Here is a 14,131-nt window from a genome sequence, read left to right as displayed (position 1 = left end):
TGCTGTTTGTGAAAGAGAAAATATATACATTTCCTTTTTCATCCAGTGAATGCCGCTTACAGGCCTTGTGTCTTAAGTCTTTTAAATACACAACAGATTTAAAAACCATGCAAGATAAAAATCTTCGGTTCACACATACACACAGACCCACACACACACAGCCTCCCGCCATCAGTCTGTCCATTCGGCTGGCACTAACTCTAACAGGCTTCAGAGAGATTGCAGGCCTGAGCTGTGGGTGTTGGGGAGAGTAGTAATAGAAAAGCAATGACAGTGGTTTCAGCAGCAGAACCCCTGTTCACTCTCTGGTTTTATCACTGTTCTGAGGAAATATAGGTGTTGTCAAAACTGATATTTTGACCAATGACACAAAATGGATGTGTGTGGTCTAAAATGTAAACAACAGGATGATAGCCTATAGACTGTGGTACACACAAAGAATAAGTGAGGGACAGTTTTGCATTATGCATAGAGATTCTGCTTGTCATTCTTAGGGTGAAACAAACTATCAAGTGTTTTGCTGTAAACACCTTCTTCAATCACTTTCTATTTGCACTGTATCTTTTTAACCTTTTTTTCCCTTTCAAAGACAGTCACTGAGTTGTGGTTGCTTGAAGTAAAACTGCAAAGCCGCCACCAGAAACCTTACTTGGTAAATCAGGTAATCGCAATATGTATAAGAAAAGCAGCTAAGAAGCATGACATCTTCAGAAAATGTGGGCGTAATGATGATGATCGTGATGAAAAGATACTTACATATGTATGGGTCTTGAACAAATCTGATGGGGAACTTGTGCAGACCTTGTCACCCTCCAATCCAATTACCCTTTTACAAATGTTCATATTTGGGTCAAATGGACTTTTTGCAATGACTATATCACCCCTGAAAGGAAACCATAAAACACGATTATTTAATAAGAAAATGCAAAAAATCCCATATGATCTAAGACAACATTTGAAATGACTAGTAGGATATTAGTATTGTTGTGCTTTCTTTTATTTTTAGGGGGAAAAAAAGCAAAGAAATGGTCACAAATCAAGCAGTGAATCACAAATGCACACTGAAATGTTAAAATGTGTGCTATAAATATTCTAAAATGCTTGCTGTCATCTTTTTTTTCCCCGACTGCATAAACTAAGTGCAACCTACTTTTGTATTTTGCAAAGATGCCGACTCATCCGTTCAGAGAAGACAATATCCTCGTTGACAATGGTGGGCTCCATGGATGGACCAGAACACTGAATAAAAGCCAAAAAAAATTCTTTCTTAATTATTTCTTGTAAAAATAAAAAAAGTCATTAAATCTGCAATCTTTTAATACGAACCACGACTAACTCTCCAATGTATTCAAAAGCACAGTGTGCAATGCAGCCATACTGGATTGTGTAGCCCACAAAACCAAAGGTCTTCCCCAGCACACGGCGGAACATCTCAACCTACAGAAGAAAGCAGCCATGGATTATAATGCACTGTCATCGAAGTACATGCTTGATCCATTTATGGTAGGCTTATGTTCTTTATGGGATTTCTAAAAACAAAAGCTGTTTTAGGGTTAATGCTTGAAGGTGTGGACAAGGTTGTCACAGTTGGCCTACTGCTAAGATGGCACATTCTATGGTGTTTCATTCACAGAGGCTGAGCGGCCAGTTCACACCAGAAAACTGCCCTGAACTTTGATCCTGCGTAGGATGGACCAATCAACACCTTGTGCTCAGGTGATGGACAAACACAGAAGCTGTGACACATCCAGCCAAGCAGCTCTGCACTGTCGGCAGCTAGTCCCTGACACTGTGCTGCCTCCATCACCACCACAGTCATTAGAGTAGTTATCAACTTCTGTCAGCACCATAGAAACAAAAAGACACCAAAAGCACCCAAACAACTGCCCTGCAAACACTGCCACATGAACACACACAATGAGCACCCATGTGTCTTCTAAGCAAACATCCCAGGCACACTTAGGTTATTGACTTTTACTCAAGCTGCAACCTGTGGGGTGGTTGGAGAAAAGAGAGGCAGTATTTACACACTGTTGTACAAAGTGCATATGCGAGCCCACACACACACACACAAACACACGCACGCACACACACCCCTGCGTAAACACAAATGCAAACTGAAGAACAATAGATACAGCTTGGTTTTGATGTTAGCCTGCACCTCAAACATTTTCTTTTAGCTCACGCTGCTGTCCTGCCAGTCCACCACAGGGTAAAGAAATCTTCATCTCCATCTCTTCTTTTCCTCCTGTCTCTTTCCCTCTTTCTCTCTCCATGTCTTCTCTCCCTCCCAGGGTATTATTAACCAAAGCAAGCAGAGCGGAAACCAAAGCCCCAAATCCTCAGAGCTCTGGGAATGACTTCCCAAAGATGGACAAGGATTAGACCCCCGATTTCTCCTTTGCCCCCACCACCTCCACTCCCTTTCTCCCCAGGTTCTCAACAGACCGGGTGTCAGGTGGCTCTCCCAGCCCTGCCAAAGGTGTTACCCCTAATCCCATTACCCTCCTCCACTCCTCTCCACTCTCCACTCTCTCACACACACACACACACACACAATGCTCTCTCATTCATTCTAACTATACATCACCTATTATACCCTCTATTCTTTTATCCCTAGCATGGTTTGTCTCTGGTCTATTCACCAACCTTTCTGATCCAAAAAAGAGCAACTCCATCCTTTCACCTCCCTCTGTGCTGCTACTCTGTTTCTTTCCCCGATCACCACTGGCAACCCTCTGCTTTTCACTACTACTTCAAATGACAAAGCTTGAGCAGGTGAAGGGAGACATATACGGTCAGGACAGGGCCCAGATGAAGTGCCCTCTTCCACTTGCAGCTTGCTCCGGTCTTGTTCTGTTCCACAGGAACTATAAACTCAGTCCTCCCCCAGCTGGTACAATAACACCTCTGGCCCCATAATTCCTCTGTTGGGATGCAAATGGTCTAAAGGTTAATGTGAACCTCAGGTCTGCACGAAAGCAACATGTTCATCTATATTCGTCTAGCTCTCAGCTTACTCCACCAGGTTCTCTGCCATTCTGTTACTGTATTGCAGTCTCAGACATGATCTCACATGTGCTCTTCCCTCTGCTAGAACAGGGATCAGGAATCTTTGTTAGCACTTATTCTCAAAGCACAGTGGACAGCCTCCCGTACAGCTGCCCTCATATCTCTGTTTCATCACCCCCCTCCATTCCAGCATGCATTCATCATAGGTAGGGATTAAGGGACTTTGCATAACAAGATCACACGGCCAGTGACTGATATCAAGAGAGTCCATATGCAGCCGGCTGGTTTTCTGAGGCACCCTCTGTCATTGATAGTGTGTGTCTGTGCGTGTGCATGTGGTGTGTTGGTGTGTCAATGTGCACAGACAATAGCATTACCTATGTGTTTCATGGCAAGTGTATATGTTAGCTGCAGAGACTCCACTGGGATTCAGAACAAGGTGGACATCCACAGAGACCTCTGATGTGATCTCTATTAGCTCTAAATCCCCTGGGCAAAGAGTCAGATAACCCACACTATCTCGGTCTTCTAATAACCAGCGCATGTTTATTAGGGGGATATCAACATTAAATGAATGCTGTATTACAGCTGTAAATTCACAAAAAGTCTCACTGTTAATCCAGGATTACATGCCAAACATGTTCATGGGAAAAAAAAAAGCTAGTGTGGCGCTCGCTGCAGAACCATCTGTGGCCATTGGCCTCCCGTTGTCACAGAACAGTGCTACAGTGACGAGAAAGGGGGAGCCCAAATGAGTAGCTTTTGATGGAAACATTTCATTGTGTGTTTAACTCTGTGATCTTACTCCTGAAGAAGCCCTGCTCATTCAGAGCAGAAATCATAAGTAGATGAATTAGGAGGGGGTCAATTCTGCTATACCAAATATGAGCATAAAGTGCTGCAGCAGTGGAAAAGCCTATCAGGACATTTAAACCTCTGTCAAAAACATTATTAGTCCATAATTTGAGAACAGATACATAAAAAAGGGTTCCTGAATATTGCAATGACAACAAGGAGAAAGAAATAAAAGCCAATCAAAAAAAAAAAAAAAGTGTTTCCAATGTTTTCTCTTTAATTTCAGCAAAAGTAATGCTGCTTCAGTACTATCAGCTTACTAATGGATCGACATGAGATGTTTCTTAAAGGTTGTAATTAAGAAACTGAACTACATTATGTATTTGCTTGGAAAAAACATAGGGGGAAAACGCCTCAAAAATGAAGATAATCAGTGAAATGATTCCACTGCAGATTTGTTTCAATTAGAGTCTGCCAATATATGAACAGTAAACAAACAAACAAACAAACAAACAAACAAAAAAAACAACCCCAGAGAAAAACAGCCAAAAGCCAATAAAAGCTTATCACAACTGACACCTAATTAAACTCATATTATTGAAGCCATAAGGAAATATTCAGAAAGGAATTACGGCTACTAGTCTCAAGAGATTTGACCCTGCCATGGCTGAATAGTGTTAATTGATATACATGGCCAGTCTATTAGAGCCACAAAGGGAATTTCAATCCAAACAGCACACAAGGGCCTTGCGGTGGACTTCTTACACAACTAAATTAGGAAAACATGGGCTGAGAGAGAACTGGGCAACAGGGGGGCTAAGAGGCTTACGAGCCCCTTGTCAGATATTCTTCTTCTCCCTAAGGATCCCAGATGGAAGGGAGTCTGGAGAAGCAGGCAGAGCAGAGACGGGATGAATCCTACCTCTGATGTCTTCCTCTGGGCAGCAGAAGGCAGGGGAGGGTGGGGCATAAGTCCTGTTGCGCAGAGCTTGACTTGATCTTAATGTGAGCTATAAAAAGGAGGAGGCTTGGCAACACAGGGGGTCTGTTTCAACTATCAGTGCAATCACAGATAATCCTGCTGATTTAAACACAGACACCTGGCTTGATGGGGAGTGACAGATGTAAAAGTCCCAGTCACTGAGTACCATGTCTGGTCCCCATCTCTCCTAGGTCTGCCTTCTATCAGAAGCTTAATTGAAGGGACTGATCTCCATATTGCTCTTTTCATTGTTGCTAACGGCAACACAGCCGTGACACAGCTGAGCGAGGTTACTATTTGGGGCAGAGGATTTAAACCTGCAATCAATGGGTCAACCAGAGCAAATAATAGCAAAGTGATATGAATACAACTGCTATGAATTGAAAGGAAGTGTAGGTTGACAGAGTCCCTGGCCAATAATATTGAATGGGGAAAAAAAAATCAGTCACTAAGCCTTATTGTGCAGAGCACAAGTGATTGTGTTGTGCTGGCCTTGTGCTGACAGATTTTATCTGGTGTTGTATCACATTCACAAAGCCATTTGGGTTATGCACTGCTCAGCTAATGAAATGGCCTTTTATATTTTAACACTAACTGCTGACAGGAACCTCAACCGTAAAGCAAACCTGCAATTTTTAAAAATGTGATTTCCTTTGACTCAAGTTTCCATACTTTCTACGTCCCTTTTGTATAGGTCAGCTAAATATGACTCAGTGTATTTTAAAACTACATCTGTAGAAAAAATCCCAGGAAACCAAAATAAAGCTATTCAAAATATGGGTTGGTGAATACATGGAAAAAGGCAAATCCTTAGACAAAATTAGTTGTGTACAAGACCTGTCCTATGCTGATTGCACTTGTTCCTTTAGAATAATGCTTTTCTTTCAGTGTTAACAAAACAAATATGTGCATGTTGATGATAATCTTGCATCCTCCCAACACACAAACGGAGCCGCTTCTCGCAGTTCAATGCTGATGGCAGAATTAGACTAAAGAAATCCAAACAGTCAAACCAGGAAAGGTCTGACATGTTATGACTGCTGCCATTATATTGCTCAATCAGATACAGATTAAAATGACAAAAACACCACAGAAAAACACTAGATCACACTTTGAAAGGGGGGAAATTTGTGCTATTTTTCTGCAGTTAGACTGCTTTGTGTACACTATCATACACTGAAGAGTGCAACAGAGCCAAAGGCTTAAACTGAGATTTAAGAGAGTTAAAAAGGAGATGAAAGGAAATGTACAGAGAATGTAGGGAAAGAGATGCATTCATACATCCCGCAAGTTGCACTGCTGAAGCAGGTCCTCCTCCTTTTGAGACCCAGGCCAGTCAGCGCATCTTATTTGCCTCATATAGGCTTACCACAATGCCCAGCGTTGTCAGTCATGATATATTCCCTTGGTCCCCTGTCAGCACACATAAATCTCACAGTGCTGTCAAAACAGCAGGACTGTCTGCTGAGAGCATTTGTAAAGTGAGCAGTTGGGCAATTGTTTCCTCTGGAGCATCACAGCATCCTGCGATCTTATGCTGCCTCTGGCCTCTCTCTGCCACACAAACCTTTTTGCAGATGTCTTAAGGATCACACCATTCACTCACCAGTCAACTTTTCCTAACACTAGCTTTTCCTAACAAAACAGTAGGAGTTCTTCACGAAATAGTTTTTGTCATGAACTGCCAAATTCACATTTTGAATTCTCTGGAAAAGCACAAATGCTCCTGATATTATTCAATCCTAATTTAAATTTCCCACGGCAGTGTGACAGCGAACTAGCATGCAGAATATGAGTACCTTGAAATCAAAGGAACTTACTGCAATTTATCAGCTTTTTATGTTATTATTTATGTATCTGCCAAAAACCCATGTGCATTACACTCTACATAAAAGTGTAAATCTACCCTAAAAACTGACTTCTGCTCACACTAAAGCAGTCAAACTATACTTAATTATTGTAAATTAATCCTACTGGCAACAGAGATGCAAACAGCTACTTGAGCATGTTGAATAAAATTAAAAATAAACTAATTAGGTGCAAGGGTTTTTGGAAGAATAACAGTAATAATATAATTTTTGATAATGCCTTCAATTCCACATAAAGGCTAACACAAATGTCTCCTATTCCATTATTTACCTTCACCTTCAACGGCCACAGTCATAAATACATTTGACATGAGAAACAGATTACAGGTTGGGACAGGGGCATGTGTACTATTATGTTATATCACATTTATCTCAGTTACTGGATATTGTTTTAGGGTTGGGAAACTAAGAAAAACATTTTTCATGCTATTGCTTGATGTAGTTTTTTACTTGCTTCCTGGGGCCTCTTCTTTAATCTGCAAATATTTTCCAGTTGTTGTCTGGTCTTGATTGCACAAAGGCCAGTTTAACACTGGGTCTGTGGAGCTATACTTTTATAATCTATGATTTGATACTACTTGCTGAAAAAAAGCAAGGCCTCCCTTGAAAAGGTTGTTGTCTATGGGGTGGCTGCAGCTCAGGTGGCAGAGCGCTTACTAACCAGGTTTGTGGTTTGATCCCAGTCTGCTCCAGTCTGCATGCCAAATATCCTTGGGCGAGATACTAACACCAAGTTGCTCTCTGAAGCACATGTTGTTGATTGATTTATTGCTAGTTGTCCTTTTGCTTTTTAACACACAACCTTTTATTCTTTTAAAGTCCTTGTGTTAATTTCTGGCATAAAATTAAAACATTAATTGGGCTTGAATACTTTGAAAATCCTTACATCAAGATGGCCATCCTTTAATGCAAAACAGAATAGAAAAACAACAAATCACTACTACAAATATTGTGATGTACTTTTTTACAGCGCAATAGAGAACTGTGCAAGTCTTAAGTCCCATAATTTAATGGGAAAATGGTAAATAGGTACAGTTTGAGCAAACATACTCAAACATACAATATATAGATATATATAATACAATATATAAGCCCCCCCCCCCCCCCCAAAAATAAAATACAGGTGGTATGACCACCTGTATTCTTCAACAAAGACTGAATTCTCTTAGACAAGCTTTCTTTCATTAGTCTCCAGGAATAGTTTTACATCTTCTTAAAAGTTCTTTTTTTGGATGTTGGCTGCCTTTTGTATCATTCTTTGACAGGATGACCCCACACTAATTCAGTAATGTTGAGGTCCAGGCTCTGGGCTGGCCAGTCAATGACTGATATTGCGCGTTTTCTGTGTTCATAATTCCATCAATCTTGAAAAGATCCCCTACAGCACTGGCTGCATGCAGCTTCAAACCACAACAGAGCCTCCGCCGTATATTTTAAAGATACCTGTATATGTTCACCGGTGTACCCTTCTCTTGACCTCTATACATAATGATAATTTGAACTAAAAATTAAAAATTTGGATTCATCATTTGACAATACCTATTGCCACTGATTTTCAGTCCAGTCTTTGTGTAATTTAGCACACCTCCGCTTTTTATCCGTTTCCCTTCATTAGGAATGTCTTCTTGACAGCCACCCTTCCAGTGAGATTATTTTTAAGCAATTTTTTTTAACCATTGCTTATGGACATGACTTTCAGATACAATAAATCTCCTGTAGATATTGAGGAGTGGCTTAATACCGCGACACATTATTGTACATTATCACGAAATATTCATATTATTTAGAATTTCAACGTAATGCATTATCGTTTAGTAATTTGTGTATTAAATTACAAAACGATTTAAATAGTCTCTTTTACAAATATTTTAACACTGTATAGTATAAAGGTAAAACAATTCAGTTTAAGCTGCTTAACATACAAGTATTGTCATTCATTAACGTATTTATAAAACACAATGTTCAGATTTAGTGTAATGAGGGAACGAGGTCATAATCAGGAGACTCGATATACTTTTAGGGACTGAGCGACTTCTGAATAACTCCTGTTATAATAACAACAACAGATAAGCTTAGGTTTTTGTAGAAAAATATAAAAACAAGACACTTAAACTATATAATGAGTGGAGTTGTACTCACTTTGTAGCGTGTGACTAAAAGCTCTCACCGGGCACTTACAATAACAGTTGAACTTCCCTTTTACGACTTCCAGGAGCGGCACTGTAACAACAGCGGAAATCATTGGTTGAGCTTCACCAAACTCCTATTTGATTGGATAACACGTGCCAAAACATCAGCACGCGTCAGCACGTTACTGACAGTATGGCAGCCCCCGTGAATAGTGTGGGTAAACCCTCAGCCGAACGTCCACCGTTCAATAGTACGAGTTTTCAGAAGAAAACAAGGAGCAAGTTAATATCCATACCTGGTACTAGACCTTCGGTTCAAAATGGACAGCTCCTAGTCTCCACCGGTGTCACGTCACTCGACTATTTGCTCGGTCAGTCTATCATTAGGATGCTAGCTACAAAGGCTAGCAGTATTTCTCAATCTAACTTTCGCATGCTGGATTTCACGTTACTGTAACGTACTGTATTCATATTATCAATGCAATGAGAATGAGAAGAAAAGCCATTATATTAAGGACGAGTTATGACGTTTGACATTGCCAGGACAAGACAAATATGCTTTTATTTTAAACGCATAATGCATTTTCTAATTAGTACTACATGGAAAAGCTGTCTGTGAGAAAACAGTGAAAACAACTAGGTAATTTTCACAATAAATGTTGATTATAACAAAATACCCAGAGGGCCTTATTCATTCCCAGTTAAATCCATTTCCCTATTAATTTTTGTGGACATTATATAATCAGTTACATTCTTATTAGTTGTCTTGCACTGTGGTAAGCTAATTCGATAGTGTGGCACCTGCTGAGTTGTTGCTTTTCTTAATTCAGACTAAATCTATTAAGGCCACTTTAGTCTTAGGTTAGGTGTGGGTTAAATGGAGCAAAAAAAGGATATCTGCCATTTTAAGGTCTAACTCTTAATGAAGCTCCTGGCATAACAAAATAGGGCAGGTTTATTATTCAAATAGTCATTTCTGTAAAAAGTACGGTTGCCTGAAAGCATCTAACAGTTGAAAAAAAAGTACTACAATTATATTCACATGTTCATGTTGTCTCTGCCAGCTAAACCTGTGAAAAAATATTTCTCCACAACGTCAAAATACTCTAGTTATGACAGAACCTTTGTGGCAACTGTACTGTCTGTTAATTGTTTACCTGTCTGTCAGTATGTTGCACCTGTCGTTCTAATTTGTCATTTGACAAACGTTTTGTCAGATGAGCAGCTGATGTGGCCATCAAAATAGTTTTTCACAGCAAGTACAGTTCCTGGTTGAACAGACATAGACAAATGTTTTGACGCGTCTTTACTGAACAGTGATTGGCAGTGCTCGTGGAAACATAATCTTGTCACGACTTGGAGCTTGTAGAGAGAGTTGCTGTTGTGCTCACTGGGTTCATGGGTTCGTTTGACATAGTGACAAGTCTAAGTGTCTCTTGTGTAGATCCAAAAGGACAGAGATGTTAGCAGCAGTTGAACAAAGGGAGGGTTCATAGTGATTTGGACATATTGTATATATGAGACTAACATGTAAACAATATTTTGTTTTTTGTTTCCGCAAACAGGTGGTGGATTAGCAGTTGGAACAGTGCTTCTCATAGGTGAGCATGTCACTTTAAATTTCTAAGTATTGACTAGTTTATGGTTTCTGTTAATTGGACCAAAGAGCAAGAGGAGGTCCTTTTTTACCAGCTGCAATAAGACTGTTTAATGTACAGTGATGCCAGTATGATGTTATCTATGTGTTGCATACTTGCTAATTAGTTAGTGGCTGTTATTTATACATGTATTAACTTTATTATGATTAAATATTGGTTTGGTCTTTGAGATATGTGGTAGCAGACATGTGTTGCTACTCTGGCAATAAAGGATCCATCTAGCTAGCTAGCTACCTAGCTCACTATCTAGCTATCCTGTTAATTCAGGTTGAATGGGCTCAATATGAGAAAGCTTGAAATCAGTCTTAAAAGATAATTAAATATTTAGGGGTCCAAGTAACAAATAGTTCTAACCACCAAACAGACACTGTAATTTTTCAGTGTCTTTCTTCTTCCTATTATTATTATTGCTCCAGTGTTTTACTCCACACATCTTCAAAAATGCTAGGGTCTGCTGAGTGACTTGAATTGAATCAATAGAACGTGTTTGTGGGGCTTTGTGTGGATGTCTGCATCCACTGCAGTTTGTTGTGAATGCAAGGATCTGTCCAGCCACAATGCAACAAATATACAAACTTCACATGCTTCCTCCAATCAGACTCCAACTCAGTTAAACATATCCCTGCTGCCCACAGCTGTCAGGAAGTTTAATCCTAAAATTTTGGGTCAAAAGTGAAGCTTTGGCAGCCCTAAAATTGTTTTGATTCCTTTTCTTATAAATTATATTTCTGCCATAAAATTGTTTGTGCAACAAAATAATTTCTTGATACAGTCATATAAAAAAGAATATTTTCTCAGGACTAGTTATGTGAAAAATTAAGTATATACCCCATGATTCAGTAGCTTATAGAACCACTTTTAGCAGCAATAACTTGAAAGAATCATTTTCACATTGTTGTGAGTAAGTTTGGTCTACTTTTCTTTACAATGTTGCTTTAGTTCATTAAGATTTGTGGGTATGTGTTCATGCACTGCTCTCTTACAGCCTTTTAAGGTTCTTTAAAAACAAGCCATACTTGGTCAGTCTTTTTCTAACTGCACTGTCATGAACTTTTAACATTTAACATGCTAACTAAGCCCTCTGGATTCTGAGATGTAGGTCTGGCCTTGGGATGAATTTGCTAGGACTTTCACTGTTTTCCAGTTGAGAGCAATGTTTCTCACTGTGGACTCCAAGCTGTTTGATTTTGCTGCTGTCTTTCCTTCTTAGTATTATTTACAGAAGTGGTCACACTTGCTGACAGACAGTTAAGTGAGTTAAGTTATTCAAGTTCATTTGATTAGCAGCACCCTTTTAATTCCTATGGAAGCAGTAAGAGTGTACTTAGTTTTTCACATGACTGCATAAAGCTATGTGGAAACTTTCATCTTCACCTTACTGTATATTAAGCCTCAATATGTGTGCAAAGGAATTTTAGGTTTTTATATTTATTTTACCAAATTAAATTAAATAATACAACATATTACAAACATACAAAATATAAGAAATAGCTCTAATATATACAAATAGCTCAATTATAAATATCCAGAATATTACAAAGATTAAAGATATAAGATTGACATTCTACTCTAAACTGTAAACTTTAAAAGCTTTGTTATTTTGTTGTTTTCACTGTAGAGGATGTTCAAAAGGGTGTAACTTGTGTACTGTGCATTACATAGAGGAGTTGTACTGGGAGCCACAGGCAGGAATGTCGTTCAGTGGTGCATTTGGGTCATGTCATTCTCTCACTGAACATGCTCCTGTGACTGGTCAGCACATCATGGTCTGGGTGGGAGTGGATGTTTCCCACAATGCTGTTGTCCATCATTGTCCTTATCTTGGACAACATCCATCTCTCCAACACTACTTTAAGGGAGCTCCATCCAGCTCCATCCCTGCATCCCTTCCTGTAGAGTGCAGTGGTGTTTTTAACCCAGTCCAGCTTATTATCAATGTGTACTCCGAGGTTTTTATAGTCCTCCGCAATGTCCAGATCGAACCCCTGGATTGAAACAGGAATCACAGGTTTCCTGGTCCTCCTAAAGTCCACCATCAATTCTTTGGTCTTTGTCACATTGAGCTGCAGATGATGGTGCTCACACCATGTGACAAAGGAGTCCACCAGCCCGGTACTCTGTCTCATCACCCTCAAAGGTGCATTCAACCATTCTAGAGTCATCAGAATACTGAAGATGGCAGGTCTCTGTGTAGTGGCTGAAGTCTGTGGTGTAGAGGGTAAACAGGAAAGGGGAAGGACAGTCCCATGTGATGCCCGGTGTTGCTGATCACCTTTTCAGACACACAATATTGAAGATGCACATATTGTAGTCTTTCTGTCAGGTGCTCAACAATCCAGGACACAAGAGAGGCATCCACCTGCATCACTTTCAGCTTATTGCCCAGTAGGGTCGGCCTTATGATATTGAATCCACTGGAAAATTCGAAAAACATGACTTACAGTGCTCAACAGCTTCAGTCCACCCGTTACAAAGCTTTCTAAGTTCTTGAATCAACTTTTCTTGAAAATCTTCTCAATGGCATTCCTTTTCTTGTCTCTTGTTCATCTTTTCCTGTCACATTTTCCAGTCAAGTTAACATTAATATGCTTTGATACAGCACTTTGAGAACAGCCAGCCTTTTAAGCAGTGACCTTCTTTGTCTTATGGTCCTTGTATGTCGGTAATCATCATGTGGACAACTTTCAAGTCAGCAGTCTTCATCATGATTGCGATTGTTTATACTGAATGACACCAAGATGTATACGATATTTTTGCAGCACGAGTAGTAATTTACCTGAACACAGAGATAAATAATCTAATAATTTCAGGTATTCAAAGAAAAAAAGGTTTTAAAATATTCCACTTTATGTGATTAATATAGAAGACATGAAATTCTGCCTTTTTGAATTCAGTCTGTTGCATAATTAGCTTTTTAGAAACTCTCCGCAGCAGTTTCAATGAAGAGATTTCAAGGCACATAGTTACTTTATCCTCTATATTCCTTTGGGATCAATAAAGTTATTCTTATTCTTTATTCTTATATTCATATATTCATTCGTGTAGAGCCAAAATTAAATGTATTCCTGAAATGAAATCAGCAAGCTACAGCTGACAATATTGTTGGTTGTTCTCTCCATCTTTGTCTTTAACATGTCGCTGTCTAGCAGAATGGCAAATAGACTGATGACCCTTTGGTCTCCAGTTAGAATCCCAGGTGTTCACACTTCTACTGTGATCCTTAATTAATATGCTCATCTGCAGATGTGTTATAGAACTTTTCAGAATTACATTCAAAGCAAGTGGATTTTCTGGGGACATAAATGTCTTCCACTGTATTATTATTGTTATTATTATCATTCATCATAGGCTAGGCTATATGCACTGGTGGACAGTAAGGTTAAGATAGTCATGTTTCCCCTTGAAGCTGTAATTTGTGTGTAGCCAAGGCCTATACCAACTGATGATATTGCTTTGCCCTTTAATTCATCCCCCCAATCGATGCAGGAGTCAGTGATTACACACTAATGCGTTCTTCCCTTCCATTTTGTGAATCAATGTACGGTTGGTTTCATCTGGTAATGAGAGACACAGTAAAGGTGAAATGCGTGTGTGTGCATTCTCTTGTGTTTGTCTCTCAAAGAGTGGTGTGTGTGTGTGTGTGTGTGTGTGTGTGTGTGTGTGTGTGTGTGTGTGTGTGTGTGTGTG

The 14,131-nt window shown here is 39.5% G+C and overlaps 2 protein-coding genes across 2 annotated transcripts in view; one reads left to right on the top strand and one right to left on the bottom strand.

Annotated features, from left to right (window-relative positions):
* Positions 1 to 8,915, bottom strand: part of immp1l (inner mitochondrial membrane peptidase subunit 1) — a 12,719-nt gene extending 3,804 nt beyond the window's left edge. Inside the window, exons 1-4 of the mRNA XM_005915126.3 lie at positions 8,797 to 8,915; positions 1,327 to 1,437; positions 1,151 to 1,239; positions 757 to 883 (exon numbers count right to left, since the gene is read on the bottom strand). Of these exons, the coding sequence (XP_005915188.1) occupies positions 757 to 883; positions 1,151 to 1,239; positions 1,327 to 1,431 (321 nt within the window). The 5' untranslated portion in view covers positions 1,432 to 1,437; positions 8,797 to 8,915. The remainder of the gene's footprint in view (positions 1 to 756; positions 884 to 1,150; positions 1,240 to 1,326; positions 1,438 to 8,796) is intronic.
* Positions 8,916 to 8,958: 43 nt separating this feature from the next.
* The window catches only part of elp4 (elongator acetyltransferase complex subunit 4), a 62,338-nt gene continuing 57,165 nt past the window's right edge, over positions 8,959 to 14,131 (top strand). The window contains exons 1-2 of the mRNA XM_005915124.3: positions 8,959 to 9,157; positions 10,352 to 10,387. Of these exons, the coding sequence (XP_005915186.1) occupies positions 8,980 to 9,157; positions 10,352 to 10,387 (214 nt within the window). The 5' untranslated portion in view covers positions 8,959 to 8,979. The remainder of the gene's footprint in view (positions 9,158 to 10,351; positions 10,388 to 14,131) is intronic.

The sequence above is a fragment of the Haplochromis burtoni genome, unplaced genomic scaffold (assembly GCF_018398535.1).
Source record: "Haplochromis burtoni strain Fernald_Lab_line unplaced genomic scaffold, NCSU_Asbu1 Contig_11, whole genome shotgun sequence".
Taxonomy (NCBI): Eukaryota; Metazoa; Chordata; class Actinopteri; order Cichliformes; family Cichlidae; genus Haplochromis; species Haplochromis burtoni.
Note: the sequence above shows the minus strand (reverse complement) of the source record. Positions and strands in the feature narration are given on the sequence as shown.